The following is an 18,704-nucleotide window of genomic DNA, read 5'->3' as shown; positions in this document are numbered from 1 at the left end:
TTTTTTGAAATTGGTGCCAGAAAAACTATGGGACAGAATTTCTCCTTACTTAATAAGTATTTGGCGAGGATAAATCTGCTTGGTTATGAGGGTTGTACCAAGTCATATTAATTCTATTCCCAAATATCTTGTGTTTTTCACTTCTCCTCTCCATCATAACTGTTATCATCCAAGGTTAGGTCTAATCATCCCTTACCTGAATTATTGTACTATCTTTCTCTCTAGTCTCAGTATCCCCCTTTTTTTGCCTCCTTTACCTAAGCAATTATTCTAAAATAAAAAATATTGTCATTGTTTCCATCAAGGTCCTGGCAGGAATAAGACAGAACTCAAATTAGTAATTTAGTATAAAGATTATGTCAAGTGGTTTGGGCAGAGTGTAGGGAAATCATACCTAGAATGAAATTCTGCCAGACTAGTTAACCGTGAGGTGCTTCTACCATCCGTAGGCCTAATGAGGCAAGGGGAGAAAACAATTATGAATGAGAGAGAGGGAGAGAGAGAGGGAGAGAAATTATGTAGAGAGGGCCACCTCTCAGGAACTATGACCTCCAGCTGACCAATGAAAGCAGTCCATGGTGACCCCAAAAGTACTAGGGAAATTAATTGCCGAATCTTAGGCTCTTCCCCCCCCGCTGATCATCTGCCCATGCTCCCCAGTGGCCTAACCCAACCAAAATTTAGAGGGCAAGGTTACTGACTATTGTGGATTTAATTGCACCCCCCCACACACCAAAAGATATATTCAGGTCGTAACCCCTGGTACCTGTGAATGTGACCTTACTTGGAAGTAGGATCTTTGCAAATGTATATACGTTAAGATGAGATCATACTGAAGTAGGGTGAGCTAGATCCAGTATAAAAAGAGGATCCTTATAAAAAGAGGATAAGACACACAGAGACACAGTCACAGTGGAGAATGCCACGTGAAGACAGGCAGAGATTGGAGTGATGCATCTACAAACTAAGGATCACCAAGCAAGCAAACACTGGAAGGTAAAAGAGAGGCACAGATCAGATTCTCCCTCAAAAGCTCCAGAGGTAGCAACCCTACCAACAATTCCAGACTCCTAGCCTCCAGAACTGTGAAAGAATAAGCCACCCACTCTGTGGTACTTTGCTATGGCAATCCTAGTGTTACCAGTACACCACCTGATGTCTTAGGAGGTGAGCCTCCTAAGCCACAGAGCAAAGCAAAGATGATGGGGAGTGTATAGGAAAGGGCAACCAGAAAGGATCCAGAGCAGACATGTTACTTTCCAATGTAAAAATCCTTCGAAGTTTGTCCCTTGATTAGAGATAATAAATTCCTTAGCCTGGAAGAGGAGATTCTTCATGACCTGAGTCCCTTTGCCCAGGTCACCAGAATCCTGTCCTGCAGCTACCCCTCCACTTCAAACCCTGCCATCTAGTACTACCAGACTATGGACTGTGCTGTACCTCCTCACTTTGGCACAAGCTGTTGCCTCTTCCAGCCCCTCGAATCCATACCTGACTGTCTTTCTAGAGAGAGCTTGATCATCTCCCTCTGTGAAGCCTTCCCTGAATCCCCAAAGCAGAGTTGCCCCTTCATAATGATTGTGCCTCATGTACTACTCTGCCACTGTTCTGTTCTTACTATAGTATAATTTTCTTTTTGTGTCTGTCTCCTAATGAATGGTGAGCTCTTGAGAGGAACCATGTTCTGTTCAGCTAAAACACCGCCTGATAAAAAGACTGAAAAATAAATATTTGATGACTGAACAGTGACCTCACTGGCTGACTTCCTTGTCTCTCCTCTTCTACCCACAATCTTTTCTTCTGCCAACTTGATAAATTACCTCAGATTACCTCAGCTCTGCAAATGAACAAGGACAGTCCACCAACACCTATTTTACAGACAGTCTATGTGGCAATCAGAATAAATACAACTAACTAATCCATAACTGGGAATCAGGTGTACTGGTTGAAAGTGCTAACTCTAGTATTCAACCTGGATTATAATCCCAGCTCTTCCATTAGAATAGTATCACCTACCTCATAAGTAAACATTAAGTGAGACAATATAGGGTGTTACTTACACAGTAAATTACCTATTAACAGCTGAGGAGTCTGAGGACATTTTTAATTCTCTGAATTAAAGGATTTGAAAATGATTGCCTGTTGCCTAATCACAGAGTATGGCCTTTGCTCTCTGTGGATTGTCTGGTAGCACTTTCCAACTAGGATTACTCTTTTGTCCTTGTGCCCCACCCCCACCCAAACCTTGAGGTCTGCTGCCACGGCCATCGCTGCCACTATCACTGCACCACCCTCATGCTTCTCAGATGGACCTTCCAGGATGCAGCAAGCAAATAATAGCAAAGGAAGAATTATTCTCAATCATTAAGAGTGGACCTCCTGTCAGAAGAACCTAGGGGCAAGATGGGAATAAAGATGCAGACCAACTGGACAATGGACTTGAGGATATGGGGAGGGGGAAGGGTAAGCTGGGACAAAGTGAGAGAGTGGCATGGACATATATACACTACCAAACGTAAAATAGATAGCTAGTGGGAAGCAGCCCCATAGCACAGGGAGATCAGCTCGATGCTTTGTGACCACCTAGAGGGGTGGGAAAAGGAGGGTGGGAGGGAGGGAGACACAAGAGGGAGGAGATATGGGGACATATGTATATGTATAACTGATTCACTTTGTTATAAAGCAGAAACTGACACACCACTGTAAAGCAATTATACTCCAATAAAGATGCTTAAAATAATAATAATAATAAAAAAAAGAGTGGACCTCCTGATATAAGTTGTTGATGTGTCTCTAGGTTTTTATTGGCAACAACCCCCAGTCAGAGAAGCACCTAATTCCAAATCTTCAAAACCAACTAAAGCTGTCCAACAGGAGCAGTGCTGCTGGAGGATGGAGGAAACAGTGCCCACCAAACTGAGAAGGCATCTGGAGACTGAAAAATAAGGCAGGCGGCTCCATATCATCAATGGATCAGTTTATTATAGGGTAACTTACTCACAGAGTGGGATCTGAATCAGGCAGACAATGATCTGGAAGCATTCACAGCTGCACTCCATACCACCAAGGGGCCTTTGGAACAATTTTATAGTTTACCTAGGGTTATGAGGGGGTACGTGCTTAGATAAGGGACATGCATTCCTAAGCTAAGATTTATGAACAGGTTAACTAGTCTCATGAGCACCAGAATATGTCAGGGAAGGCTTTCATTATTGTTTGGGGACTAACGGAGCATAGAGGCCACCTGGTCCTAGTGATTATTAAACAATATCTATTAACTACAAAGCCCTTGACAACAGAGAAGTGATTCACTGCACAGTACAGTCCTGGGTAGGGTCAGTGAAAGGACAGGAGAAATTGTAAGGGCGCAAGATGACACCAGTTCTGGCTAACAGCCATACATGTATCATATTTAAGCTATCTATACCCAAGTTCTTGAAGGAGAAAACAAAACTTAGATGTCTTTATTACCTCATTATTTTTAGTGTTGCTATCTTTTTCCATGTAGTGATCTTTAGATGAGAAATCAAAGACTCATAGAAGTTAAGTAATTTGCCCTGATTCACACAGCAAGTAGAGGCCGAACAGGGATTTGAACCCATATAGTTGTAACGTTAAAGCCAGGCTGCCTCACTAGTTGCCTTGGGAAGCAACTCCTCTACTTGCTGCTTACCACCGCAATTTGCTTGTCGACGAAGCCCAAAGCTGGACACCTCCTCCTTCAGGAAGCCTTTGTCTTCCTGCTGTTTTCCTTCCTCTACACCTTGAATAGACTTCGAAACATTGTCCCAGTTCTCAAAGAACAAGTGATACCAGGAAAAGGCTACCGCGTAGGAATCATTTTAACTGGGAATCAAATTTTCATGGTAAATAGTTGGAGAAACATCAGGTTTTATCAAGTTATCAACTTAAGGGGCTTCCCTGGTAGCACAGTGATTGGGAATCCGCCTGCCAATGCAGGGGACACAGGTTCGATCCCTGGTCCAGGAAGATCCCACATTCCGCAGAGCAACTTAACCCGTGTGCCACAACTACTGAGCTTGCGCTCTAGAGTCCACGAGCCACAACTACTGAGCCCGTGTGCCACAACTACTGAAGCCCGCGTGCCTAGAGCCCATGCTCCACAACAAGAGAAGCCACTGCAATGAGAAGCCCGCGCACCGCAACGAAGAGTAGCCCGCTCTCGCCACAACTAGAGAAAGCCTGCACGCAGCAACGAAGACCCGACGCAGCCAAAAATAAATAAATAAATTTATAAAAAAAATAAGATATCAACTTGAGAAATGAAACATTATGAAAGTGTTTGCTTTGTCTTTTATTGAACCAAATTTTAATTATAATTGCAACTATGTATGAATGGGAATTACCTCATTATCTGAAAATTTACATAACAGCAAATAAAACATCCTCCACCTCATACATTCTCACAACAGTGTACATGGAATTTAATTTCAGAAATCCTCAAGTCCTGATAGTGGAGAAACAGGGATCTGCTTTAAGAAACTCAGCCCAGCTCTAGTCTGACTGTTCCCGATCAAGTATTTCTGATCAGATCTCACACACAGGGAAGGAACGACCAATCAAGTGACTGACCTGTTGTGCTGCAGTTCAATGGAAGAGGTTGGAAAATCCAGCTAGGGCTCTGACTTGGGCCTTTAAAATGGTCATGGTTCCAGCTGATGCTGAAGCAGTCTCCCTCAGAAGGGGCGGTGAGGAGTCTCTCCATCTCCTCGGTTGAGAATGAAACATAGGTCCCAAGGACGATTCATAATCCTATAACATTTAGAAATATTATTAAAGCCATTTTATCTTCTATCACTTATCATATAATTCAGGTTTTAAACATAAAATTATAATTTAAATGAAAACTACAGTATTGAGAAGCATTATGAGGCAAACCATATTTCACAAGTTCTTTCAAGGAAATTAAAAATAAACCAGCTGTGGGCTTCCCTGGTGGTGCAGTGGTTGAGAGTCCGCCTGCCGATGAAGGCGACACAGGTTCGTGCCCTGGTCCGGGAAGACCCCACATGCCGCAGAGCAGCTGGGCCCGTGAGCCATGGCCGCTGAGCCTGTGCGTCCGGAGCCTGTGCTCCACAACGGGAGAGGCCACAGCACTGAGAGGCCCTCGTACCACAAATAAATACATACATACATACATACATGCATACATACATACAAAATAATAAAAAAAATAAACCAGCTGTAAAAGTGTCTTGTTCAACAATAAAATGTGTGCAGGGGGACGAGGGGAAGATGGCGGAAGAGTAAGACACGGAGATCACCTTCCTCCCCACAGATACATCAGAAATACATCTGCACGTGGAACAACTCCTACAGAACACCTACTGAACGCTGGCAGAAGACCTCAGACTTCCCAAAAGACAAGAAAGTCCCCACGTACCTGGGTAGGGCAATAGAAAAAAGAAGAAACAGAGACAAAAGAATAGGGACGGGACCTGCACCAGTGGGAGGGAGCTGTGAAGGAGGAAAGGTTTCCACACACTAGGAGGCCCCTTCGCGGGCGGAGACTGCGGGTGGTGGAGGGGGGAGCTTCGGAGCCGCGGAGGAGAGCACCGCAACAGGGGTGCGGAGGACAAAGCGGAGAGATTCCCGCACAGAGGATCGGTGCCGACCAGCACTCACCAGCACGAGAGGCTTGTCTGTTCACCCGCCGGGGCGGGCGGGGCTGAGAGCTGAGGCTCGGGCTTCGGTCAGAGCGCAGGGAGCTGACTGGGGTTGGCGGCGTGAACACAGCCTGAAGGGGGTTAGTGCGCCACGGCTAGCCGGGAGGGAGTCCGGGGAAAAGTCTGGACCTGCCGAAGAGGCAGGAGACATTTTCTTCCCTCTTTGTTTCCTGGTGCGCGAAGAGAGGGGATTAAGAGAGCTGCTTAAAGGAGCTCCAGAGGCAGGCGCGAGCTGCGGCTAAAAGGGCGGACCCCAGAGACGGGCATAAGACACTAAGGCTGCTGCTGCCGCCACCAAGAAGCCTGTGTGTGAGCACAGGTCACGCTCCACACCCCCCTTCCGGTGAGCCTGTGCAGCCCGCCACTGCCAGGGTACCGGGATCCAGGAACAACTTCCCCGGAAGAACTCACGGCACGCCTCAGGCTGGTGCAACGTCACGCCGGCCTCTGACGCCGCAGGCCCGCCCCGCACGCCGTGCCCCTCCCTCCCCCCCCCGCACGCCGTGCCCCTCCCTCCCCCCCCGCACGCCGTGCCCCTCCCTCCCCCCCGCACGCCGTGCCCCTCCCTCCCCCACCCCTCACGCCGTGCCCCTCCCTCCCCCCCGGCACGCCGTGCCCCTCCCTCCCCCCCGCACGCCGTGCCCCTCCCTCCCACCCACGCACGCCGTGCCCCTCCCTCCCCCCCGGAAGCCGTGACCCTCCCTCCCCCCCCCCGCACGCCGTGACCCTCCCTACCCCCCCGAACGCCGTGACCCTCCCTCCCCCCCGCACGCCGTGCGCCTCCCTCCCCCCCCGCACGCCGTGCGCCTCCCTCCCACCCCCGCACGCCGTGCGCCTCCCTCCCCCCCCCCCCGCACGCCGTGCCCCTCCCTCCCACCCCCCGGCCTGAGTGAGCCAGAGTCACCGAAGCAGCTGCTCCTTTAACCCCGTCCTGTCTGAGCAAAGAACAGACGCCATTCGGCGACCTACACGCAGAGGAGGGGTCAGATCCAAAGCTGAGCCCCGGGAGCTGTGCGAACAAAGAAGAGAAAGGGAAATCTCTCCCAGCAGCCTCAGAAGCAGCGGATTAAAGCTCCACAATCAATTTGATGTACCCTGCATCTGTGGAATACATGAATAGACAACAAATCATCCCAAATTGAGGAGGTGGACTTTGAGTACAAGATTTATGATTTTTTCCCCTTTTTGTGAGTGTGTGTGTGTATGCTTCTTGGTGAGATTTTGTCTGTAGAGCTTTACTTCCACGATTTCTCCTAGGGTTCTATCCGTCCGGTTTTTTTTTTGTTTGTTTTAATTTTTTTCTTAATAATTATTTTTATTTTAATAACTTTATTTTATTTTATCTTACTTTATTTTATTTTACTTTATCTTCTTTCTTTCTTTTTTCCTTCCTTCCCTCCCTCCTTCCTTCCTCCCTCCATCCCTCCCTCTCTCCATCCCTCCTTGCTTGCTGTCTTTCTTTCTTTCTATCTTTCTACTTCTACTAATTCTTTCTTTCTACTTTCTCTCCCTTTTATTCTGAGGGAGAATGGCTCTTGGATGAAAGGCCTGTGGATGAAAGGCTCTTGGTGCTGCAGCCAGGAGTCAGTGCTGTGCCTCTGAGGTGGGAGAGCCAACTTTAGGACACTGATCCACAAGAGACCTCCCAGCTCCATAGAATATCAAATGGCAAAAATCTCCCAGAGATCATCTCAACACCAACACCCAGCTTCACTCAACGACCAGCAAGCTACAGTGCTGGACACCCTATGCCAAACAACTAGCAAGACAGGAACACAACTCCACCCATTAGCAGAGAGGCTGCCTAAAATCATAATAAAGCCACAGACACCCCAAAACACACCACCAGACGTGGACCTGCCCACCAGAAAGACAAGATCTAGCCTTATCCACCAGAACACAGGCACTAGTCCCCTCCACCAGGAAGCATACACAACGCACTGAACCAAGCTTAGCCACTGGGGACAGACACCAAAAACAATGGGAACTACGAACCTGCTGCCTGCAAAAAGGAGACCCCAAACACAGTAAGAGAAGCAAAATGAGAAGACAAAAAAACACACAGCAGATGAAGGAGCAAGATAAAAACCCACCAGACCTAACAAATGAAGAGGAAATAGGCAGTCTACCTGAAAAAGAATTCAGGATAGTGATAGTAAAGATGAACCAAAATCTTGGAAATAGAATACACAAAATGCAGGAAACATTTAACAAGGACCTAGAAGAACTAAAGATGAAACAAACAATGATGAATAACACAATAAATGAAATTAAAAATACTCTAGATGGGATCAAAAGCAGAATAACTGAGGCAGAAAAACAGATAAGTGACCTGGAAGATAAAATAGTGGAAATAACTACTGCAGAGCAGAATAAAGAAAAAAGAATGAAAAGAACTGAGGACAGTCTGACAGACCTCTGGGACAAAATAAAACGCACCAACATTCGAATTATAGGGGTTCCAGAAGAAGAAGAGAAAAAGAAAGGGACTGAGAAAATATTTGAAGAGATTATAGTTGAAAACTACCCTAATGTGGGAAAGGAAATAGTTAATCAAGTCCAGGAAGCACAGAGAGTCCCATACAGGATGAATCCAAGGAGAAATATGCCAAGACACATATTAATCAAACTGTCAAAAATTAAATACAAAGAAAACATATTAAAAGCAGCGAGGGAAAAACAACAAATAACACACAAGGGAATCCCCATAAGGTTAACAGCTGATCTTTCAGCAGAAACTCTGAAAGCCAGAAGGGACTGGCAGGACATATTTAAAATAATGAAGGAGAAAAATCCTGCAACCAAGATTACACTACCCAGCAAGGATCTCATTCACATTTGATGGAGAAATTAAAATCTTTACAGACAAGGTAAAGCTGAGAGAGTTCACCACAAAACCAGCTTTACAACAAATGCAAAAGGAACTTCTCTAGGCAAGAAACACAAGAGAAGGAAAAGACCTACAATAACAAATGCAAAACAATTAAGAAAATGGGAATAGGAACATAAATATCGATAATTACCTTAAATGTAAATGGACTAAATGCTCCCACCAAAAGACACAGATTGGCTGAATGGATACAAAAACAAGAACCTATATAGGCAGTCTACAAGAGACCCACTTCAGACCTAGAGACACATACAGACTGAAAGCAAGGGGATGGAAAAAGATATTCCATGGAAATGGAAACCAAAAGAAAGCTGGAGTAGCAATTCTCATATTAGACAAAATAGACTTTAAAATAAAGACTATTAGAAGAGACAAAGAAGGACACTACATAATGATCAAGGGATCGATCCAAGAAGAAGATATAACAATTGTAAATATTTATGCACCCAACATAGGAGCACCTCAATACATAAGGCAAATACTAACAGCCATAAAGGGAAATCGACAGTAACACATTCATAGTAGGGGATTTTAACACCCCACGTTCACCAATGGACAGATCATCCAAAATGAAAATAAATAAGGAAACACAAGCTTTAAATGATACATTAAACAAGATGGACTTAATTGATATTTATAGGACATTCCATCCAAAAACAACAGAATACACATTTTTCTCAAGTGCTCATGGAACATTCTCCAGGATAGATCATATCTTGGGTCACAAATCAACACTTGGTAAATTTAAGAAAATTGGAATTGTATCAAGTATCTTTTCCGACCACAATGCTATGAGACTAGATATCAATTACAGGAAAAGAGCTGTAAAAAATACAAACACATGGAGGCTAAACAATACACTACTCAATAATGAAGTGATCACTGAAGAAATCAAAGAGGAAATAAAAAAATACCTAGAAACAAATGACAATGGAGACACGACGACCCAAATCCTATGGGGTGTAGCAAAAGTAGTTCTAAGAGGGAAGTTTATAGCAATAGAGCCCTACCTCAAGAAACAGGAAACATCTCGAATAAACAACCTAACCTTGCACCAAAAGAAATTAGAGAAAGAAAAACAAAAACACCCCACAATTAGCACAAGGAAAGAAATCATAAAAATCAGATCAGAAAAAAATGAAAAACAAATGAAGGAAATGATAGCAAAGATCAATAAAACTAAAACCTTGTTCTTTGAGAAGATAAACAAAATTGATAAACCATTAGCCAGACTCATAAAGAAAAAAAGGGAGAAGAGTCAAATCAACAGAATTAGAAATGAAAAAGGAGAAGTAACAACTGACACTGCACAAATACAAAAGATGAGAGATTACTACAAGCAACTCTATGCCAATAAAAAGGACAACCTGGAAGAAATGGACAAATTCTTAGAAATGCACAACCTGCCAAGACTGAATCAGGAAGAAATAGAAAATATGAGCAGACCAATCACAAGCACTGAAATTGAAACTGTGATTAAAACTTTTCCAACAGGGCTTCCCTGGTGGCGCAGTGGTTGAGAGTCCGCCTGCCGATGCAAGGGACACAGGTTCGTGCCCCGGTCCGGGAAGATCCCACATGCCGCGGAGCGGCTGGGCCCGTGAGCCATGGCTGCTGAGCCTGCGCATCCAGAGCCTGTGCTCCGCGACAGGAGAGGCCACAACAGTGAGAGGCCCACGTACAGAAAAAAAAAAAAAAAAAATTTCCAACAAACAAAAGCCCAGAACCAGATGCCTTCACAGGCAAATTCTATCAAACATTTAGAGAAGAGCTAACACCTATCCTTCTCAAACTCTTCCAAAATATAGCAGAGGGAGGAACACTCCCAAACTCATTCTACCAGGCCACTATCACCCTGATACCGAAACCAGACAAGGATGTCACAAAGAAAGAAAACTACAGGCCAATATCACTGATGAACATAGATGCAAAAATCCTCAACAAAATACTAGCAAACACAATCCAACACCACATTAAAAGGATCATACACCATGATAAGTGGGGTTTATTCCAGGAATGGAAGGATTCTTCAATATATGCCAATCAATCAACGTGATACACCATATTAACAAATTGAAGGAGAAAAACCATATAATCATCTCAATACATGCAGAGAAAGCTTTCAAAAAATTCAACACCCATTTATGACAAAAACCCTGCAGAAAGTAGGCATAGAGGGAACTTTCCTCAACATAATAAAGGCCATATATGACAAACCCACAGCCAACATCGCCCTCAATGGTGAAAAAGTGAAACCATTTCCACTAAGATCAGGAACAAGACAAGGCTGCCCACTCTCACCACTCTTACTCAACATACTTTTGGAAGTTTTAGCAACAGCAATCAGAGAAGAAAAGGAAATAAAAGGAACCCAAATTGGAAAAGAAGAAGTAAAGCTCTCACTGTTTGCAGATGACATGATACTATACAGAGAGAATCCTAAAGATGCTACCAGAAAACTACTAGAGCTAATCAATGAATTTGGTAAAGTAGCAGGATACAAAATTAATGCACAGAAATCTCTGGCATTCCTGTACACTAATGATGAAAAACCTGAAAGTGAAATCAAGAAAACACTCCCATTTACCATTGCAACAAAAAGAATAAAATATCTAGGAATAAACCTACCTAAGGAGACAAAAGACCTGTATGCAGAAAATTATAAGACACTGATAAAAGAAATTAAAGATGATACAAATAGATGGAGAGATATACAATGTTCCTGGATCAGAAGAATCAATATTATGAAAATGACTCTACTACACAAAGCAATCTACAGATTCAATGCAATCCCTATCAAACTACCACTGGCATTTTTCACAAAACTAGAACAAAAAATTTCAAAATTTGTTTGGAGAAACAAAAGACTCCGAATAGCCAAAGCAATCTTGAGAACGAAAAACGGAGCTGGAGGAATCAGGCTCCCTGACTTCAGATTATACTACAACAGTACAGTAATCAAGACAGTATGGTACTGGCACAAAAACAGAAAGATAGATCAATGGAACAGGATAGAAAGCCCAGAGATAAACCCACGCACATATGGTCAACTTATTTTTGATAAAGGAGGCAGGAATGTACAGTGGAGAAAGGACAGCCTCTTCAATAAGTGGTGCTGGGAAAACTGGACAGGGACATGTAAAAGTATGAGATTAGATCATTCCCTAACACCATACACAAAAATAAGCTCAAAATGGATTAAAGACCTAAGTGTAAGGCCAGAAACTATCAAACTCTTAGAGGAAAACACAGGCAGAACACTCTATGACATAAATCACAGCAAGATCCTTTTTGACCCACCTCCTAGAGAAATGGAAATAAAAACAAAAATAAACACATGGGACCTAATGAAACTTCAAGGCTTTTGCACAGCAAAGGAAACCATAAACAAGACCAAAAGACAACCCTCAGAATGGGAGAAAATATTTGCAAATGAAGCAACTGACAAAGGATTAATCTCCAAAAGTTATAAGCAGCTCATGCAGCTCAATAGCAAAAAAACAAACAACCCAATCCAAAAATGGGCAGAAGACTTAAATAGGCATTTCTCCAAAGAAGATATACAGACTGCCAACAAACACATCAAAGAATGCTCAACATCATTAATCATTAGAGAAATGCAAATCAAAACTACAATGCGATATCTCCTCACACCAGTCAGAATGACCATCATCAAAAAATCTAGAAACAATAAATGCTGGAGAGGGTGTGGAGAAAAGGGAACACTCTTGCACTGCTGGTGGGAATGTGAATTGGTACAGCCACTATGGAGAACAGTATGGAGGTTCCTTAAGAAACTAAAAATAGAACTACCATATGACCCAGCAATCTCACTACTGGGCATATACCCTGAGAAAACCATAATTCAAAGAGAGTCATGTACCAAAATGTTCATTGCAGCTCTATTTACAATAGCCCGGAGATGGAAATAACCTAAGTGTCCATCATCGGATGAATTGATAAAGAAGATGTGGCACATATATACAATGGAATATTACTCGGCCATAAGAAGAAACGAAATTGAGCTATTTGTAATGAGGTGGATGGACCTAGAGTCTGTCATACAGAGTGAAGTAAGTCAGAAAGAGAAAGACAAAATACTGTATGCTAACACATATATATGGAATTTAAAAAATGTCATGAAGAACCTAGGGGTAAGACGGGAATAAAGACACAGACCTACTAGAGAATGGACTTGAGGATATGGGGAGTGGGAAGAGTAAGCTGTGACAAGGCGAGAGAAAGGCATGGACATATATACACTACCAAACGTAAAATCGATAGCTAGTGGGAAGCAGCTACATAGCACAGGGAGATCAGCTCGGTGCTTTGTGACCACCTAGAGGGGTGGGATGGGGTGGGTGGGGGGGAGGGTGACACAAGAGGGAAGAGATATGGGAACATATGTATATGTATAACTGATTCACTTTGTTGTAAAGCAGAAACTAACACACTATTGTAAAGCAATTATACTCCAATAAAGATGTAAAATAAAATAAAATAAAATGTGTTCGAAGCTCAGCATTACAATTAGATACTTCTGTTATGCAGTTTCTGAAGATTTATCTTTCCAAAAGGAAATCTTCCAAGTGAAGGGGGGAAGTCACTTTTTAAAAAGGAGTAAGCTTCAGAGATTGTATTTTCTAGTTGAATAACAGTATGTACATATAATAACTTAAGACGAAATAAATAAGCTCAAAAACATTATTTTCTTGGACTCCTCTTATGCATACAAGTTCTAACAGCCTCTCCACATTGAGCTCACTATAATTCTTCAAGCCAACTCTTTGAGTCTTCATGGGAGTAGTAATCTGAGCACCTACCATTCACTCTGTAGGACAGAAACAGAACTATATTCACACCCACAAATCCATTACAGTCACTTGACCTTACTTTACTTGTACCAGGCAATCTGGCCTCCCTCAGCCACCCTCAGTTAACTTTCAGGTAGCTGGCACGTGAAAAACAGGCAAAAAATCAGATGTAATGGTTCGCTGGCAGCAGCCAAAATAATAACAGACAAAAGCAGAAAAGACAAGCAACCAAGAAGGAAGACAAGCAGAGGCAGGAGCTCCAACTAAAACAGCAGAGTCCTCTAGAGTGGTGTGGGAGAATTAAACCACTCCCAATAACCTTTCTTGGCATTTTTGGAAATTTTGAGTTTTATTTTATTTAGTTTTTTTACAGCAGGTTCTCATTAGTTTTCCATTTTATACATATTAGTGTATATATGTCAATCCCAATCTCCCAATTCATCCCACCACCACCACCACTTTCCCCACCGCCTTCCCTGCTTGGTGTCCTTACATTTGTTCTCTACATCTGTGACTCTATTTCTGCCCTGCAAACTGGTTCATCTGTACCATTTTTCTAGATTGCACATATATGCATTAATATAAAATATTTGCTTTTCTCTTTCTGACTTACTTTACTCTGTATAACAGTCTCTAGATCCATCCACATCTCTACAAATGACCCAACTGTGTTCCTTTTTAAGGCTGAGTAATATTCCATTGTATATATGTACCACATCTTCTTTATCCATTTGTTTTTCGATGGACATTTAGGTTGCTTCCATGACCTGGCTATTGCAAATAATGCGGCAATGAACGTTGGGGTGCATGTGTCTTTTTTTTTTTTTTTGCCGTACGCGGGCCTCTCACTGTTGTGGCCTCTCCCGTTGCGGAGCACAGGCTCCGGATGCGCAGGCTCAGCGGCCATGGCTCACGGGCCCAGCCGCTCCGCGGCATATGGGATCCTCCCAGACCGGGGCACGAACCCGTATCCCCTGCATCGGCAGGCGGACTCTCAACCACTGCGCCACCAGGGAGGCCCGCATGTGTCTTTTTGAATTATGGTTTTCTCTGCGTATATGCCCAGTAGTGGGATTGCTGGGTTATATGGTAATTCTAATTTTAATTTTTTAAGGAAGATCCATACTGTTCTCCATAGTGGCTGTATCAATTTACATTCCCACAAAAAGTGCAAGAGGGTTCCCTTTTCTCCACATCCTCTCCGGCATTTGTTGTTTCTAGATTTTTTGATGATGGCCATTCTAACTGGTGTGAGGTGATACCTCATTGTAGTTTTGATTTGCTTTTCTATAATAATTAGTGATGTTGAGCAGCTTTTCATGTGCTTCTTGGCCATCTCTATGTCTTCTTTGGAGAAATGTCTATTTAGGTCTTCTGCCCATTTTTGGATTGGGTTGTTTGTTTTTTTAATATTGAGTTGCATGAGCTGTTTATATATTTTGGAGATTAATCCTTTGTCCATTGATTTGTTTGCAAATATTTTCTCCCAATCTGAGGATTGTCCTTTCGTCTTGTTTGTACTTTCCTTTGCTTTGAAAAAGGTTTTAAGTTTCATTAGGTCCCTTTGTTTATTTTTGTTTTTATTTCCATTACTCTAGGAGGTGGGTCACAAAAGATCTTGCTGTGATTTATGTCAAAGAGTGTTCTTCCTATGTTTTCCTCTAAGAGTTTTATACTGTCCAGTCTTACATTTAGTTCTCTAATCCATTTTGTGTTTATTTTTGTGTAGGGTGTTAGGGAGTGTTCTAATTTCATTCTTTTCCATGTAGCTGTCCAGTTTTCCCAGCACCACTTATTGAAGAGACTGCCTCTTCTCCATTGTATATCCTGGCCTCCTTGGTCATACATTAGTTGACCATAGGTGCATGGCTTTATCTTGGGCAGATAAAGCCTGTTCCATTGATCTACATGTCTGTTTTTGGGCCAGTACCATATTGTCTTGATTACTGTAGCTTTGTAGTATAGTCTGAAGTCAGGGAGTCTGAGTCCTCCAGCTCTGTTTTTCCCTCAAGACTGCTTGGGCTATTTGGGGTCTTTTGTGTCACCATACAAATTTTAAGATTTTTTTGTTCTAGTTCTGTAAACAATGCCACTGGTAATTTAATAGGGATTGCATTGAATCTGTAGATTGCTTTGGGTAGTATAGTGATTTTCACAATATTGATTCTTCCAATCCAAGAATGTAGTACATCTCTCCATCTGTTTCTGTCATCTTTTATTTCTTTCATCAGTGTCTTATAGTTTTCTGAGAACAGGGCTTTTACCTCCTTAGGTAGGTTTATTCCTAGGTAGTTCATTCTTTTTGTTACAATGGTGAATGGGATTGTTTTCTTAATTTCTCTTTCTGGTATTTTGTTGTTAGTGTATAGGAATGCAAGAGATTTCTGTGCATTAATTTTGTATCCTGCAACTTTACCAAATTCATTGATTAGCTCTAGTAGTTTTCTGGTGGCATCTTCAGGATTCTCTATGTATAGTATCATGTCATCTGCAAACAGTGACAATTTTACTTCGTTTCCAATTTGTATTCCTTTTATTTCATTTTCTTCTCTGATTGCCATGGCTAGGACTTCCAAAACTATGTTGAACAGGAGTGGTGAGAGTGGACATCCTTGTCTTGTTCCTGATCTTAGAGGAAATGTTTTCTGTTTTTCATCAATGAGAATGATGTTTGCTGTGGGTTTGTCATATATGACCTTTATTATGTTGAGGTAGGTTCCCTCTATGCCCACTTTCTGAAGCATTTTTAATCATAATTAGGTGTTGAATTTTGTCAAAAACTTTTTCTGCATTTATTGAGATAATCATATGTTAATATGCTGTATCACATTGATTGATTTGTGTATATTGAAGAATGCTTGCATCCCTGGGACAAATACCACTTGATTGGGCTTCCCTGGTGGCGCAGTGGTTGAGAGTCTGCTTGCCGATGCAGGGGACATGAGTTTGTGCCCCGGTCCGGGAGGATCCCACATTCCACGGAGTGGCTGGGCCCGTGAGCCATGGCTGCTGAGCCTGTGCATCCGGAGCCTGTGCTCCACAATGGGAGAGGCCACAACAGTGAGAGGCCCACATACCGCAAAAAAAAAAAAAAAAAAAAAAAAAAAAAAATCCCACTTGATCATGGTATATGATCCTTTTAATGTGTTGTTGGACTCTGTTTGCTAACATTTTGTTGAGGATTTTTCCATCTATATTCATGAGTGATACTGGTCTGTAATTTTCTTTTTTTATAGTATCTTTATTTGGTTTTGGTATCAGGGTGATGGTGGTCTCATAGAATGAGTTTGGAAGTGTTCCTTCCTCTGCACATTTTTGGAAGAGTTTGAGAAAGATGGGTGTTAGCTCTCCTCTAAATGTTTGATAGAATTCACCTGTGAAGCTATCTGGTCCAGGACTTTTGTTTGTTGGAAGATTTTTAATCACAGTTTCAATTTCATTACTTGTGATTGGTCTGTTCATCTTTTCTATTTCTTCCTGGTTCAGTCTTGGAAGGTTATACCTTTCTAAGAATTTATCCATTTCTTCCAGGTTGTCATAGTGTTGCTTGTAGTAGTCTCTTATGATGCTTTGTATTTCTGCAGTGTAACTTCTCCTTTTTCATTTCTAATTTTATTGATTTGAGTCCTCTCCCTCTTCTTCTTGATGAGATTGGCTAAAGGTTTATCGGTTTTGTTTATCTTCTCAAAGAACCACCTTTTAGTTTTATTGATCTTTGCTATTGTTTTCTTTGTTTCTATTTCAATTATTTCTGCTCTGATCTTTATGATTTCTTTCCTTCTACTAACTTTGGGTTTTGTTTGTTCTTCTTTCTCTAGTTCCTTTAGGTGTAAGATTAGATTGTTTATTTGAGATTTTTCTTGTTTCTTGAGGTAGGCTTGTATTGCTATAAACTTCTCTCTTATAACTGCTTTTGCTGCATCCCATAGGTTTTGGACTGTCCTGTTTTCATTGTAATTTGTCTCTAGGTATTTTTTGATTTCCTCTTTATTTCTTCAATTATCTCTTGGCTATTTAGTAACGTATTGTTTAGCCTCCATGTGTTTGTGTGTTTTTTACGTTTTTTTCCCTGTAATCCCATAGTGTTGTGGTCGGAAAAGATGCTTGATATGATTTCAATTTTCTTAAACTTACTGAGGCTTGATTTGTGACCCAAGATATGATCCTGGGGAATGTTCTGTGTGCATTTGAGAAGAAAGTGAAATCTGCTGTTTTTGGATGGAATGTCCTATAAATATCAATTAAATCTATCTGGTCTATTGTGTCATTAAAAGCTTGTGTTTCCGTATTAATTTTCTGTCTGGATGATCTGTCCATTGGTGTAAGTGAGGTGTTAAATTCCCCCACTATTATTGTGTTACTATAGATTTCCTCTTTTATAGCTGTTAGCAGTTGCCTTATGTATTGAGGTGCTCCTATGTTGGGTACATATATATTTATAATTGTTATATCTTCTTCTTGGATTGATCCCTTAATCATTATGTAATGTCCTTCCTTGTCTCTTGTAACATTTTTTATTTTAAAGTCTATTTTATCTGATATGAATATTGCTACTCCAGCTTTCTTTTGATTTCCATTTGCATGGAGTATCTTTTTCCATCCCCTCACTTTCAGTCTGTATGTGTCCCTAGGTCTGAAGTGGGTCTCTTGTAGACAGCATGTATATGGGTCTTGTTTTTGTATCCATTCAGCGAGCTTGTGTCTTTTGGTTGGAACATTTAATCCATTCATGTTTATGGTAATTATTGATATGTATGTTCCTATGACCATTTTCTTAATTGTTATGGGTTTTTGTCTGACCTTTTCTACTCTTGTGTTTCCCACTTAGAGAAGTTCCTTTAGCATTTGTTGTAGAGCTGGTTTGAGGTGCTGAATTCTCTTAGCTTTTCCTTGTCTGTAAAACTTTTGATTTCTCCCTTGAATCTGAATGAGATCCTTGCCAGGTAGAGTAATCTTGGTTGTAGGTTCTTCCCTTTCATCACTTTAAGTATATCATGCCACTCCCTTCTGGCTTGTAGAGTTTCTGCTGAGAAATCAGCTGTTAACCTTATGGGAGTTCCCTTGCATGTTATTTGTCATTTTTCCCTTGCTGCTTTCAATAATTTTTCTTTGTTTTTATTTTTTGCCAATTTGATTACTATGTGTCTTGGCGTGTTTCTCCTTGGGTTTATCCTCTGTGGGACTCTCTGTGCTTCCTAGACTTGAGTGGCTATTTCCTTTCCCATATTAGGGAAGTTTTTGTGTCTAATGTCTTTGAATATTTTCTCGGGTCCTTTCTGTCTCTCTTCTCCTTCTGGGACCCTATAATGTGAA

General features: G+C 41.8%; 1 protein-coding gene across 1 annotated transcript in view; it reads left to right on the top strand.

Annotated features, from left to right (window-relative positions):
• Nucleotides 1–1,733, top strand: part of FMO4 (flavin containing dimethylaniline monoxygenase 4) — a 37,479-nt gene extending 35,746 nt beyond the window's left edge. The window contains 1 exon segment of the mRNA XM_060091274.1: nt 2–1,733. Coding sequence (XP_059947257.1) covers nt 2–73 — 72 coding nt within the window. The 3' untranslated portion in view covers nt 74–1,733.
• The last annotated feature ends 16,971 nt before the right edge of the window (nt 1,734–18,704 follow it).

Source organism: Mesoplodon densirostris, chromosome 2 (assembly GCF_025265405.1).
Source record: "Mesoplodon densirostris isolate mMesDen1 chromosome 2, mMesDen1 primary haplotype, whole genome shotgun sequence".
Taxonomy (NCBI): domain Eukaryota; kingdom Metazoa; phylum Chordata; class Mammalia; order Artiodactyla; family Ziphiidae; genus Mesoplodon; species Mesoplodon densirostris.
Note: the sequence above shows the minus strand (reverse complement) of the source record. Positions and strands in the feature narration are given on the sequence as shown.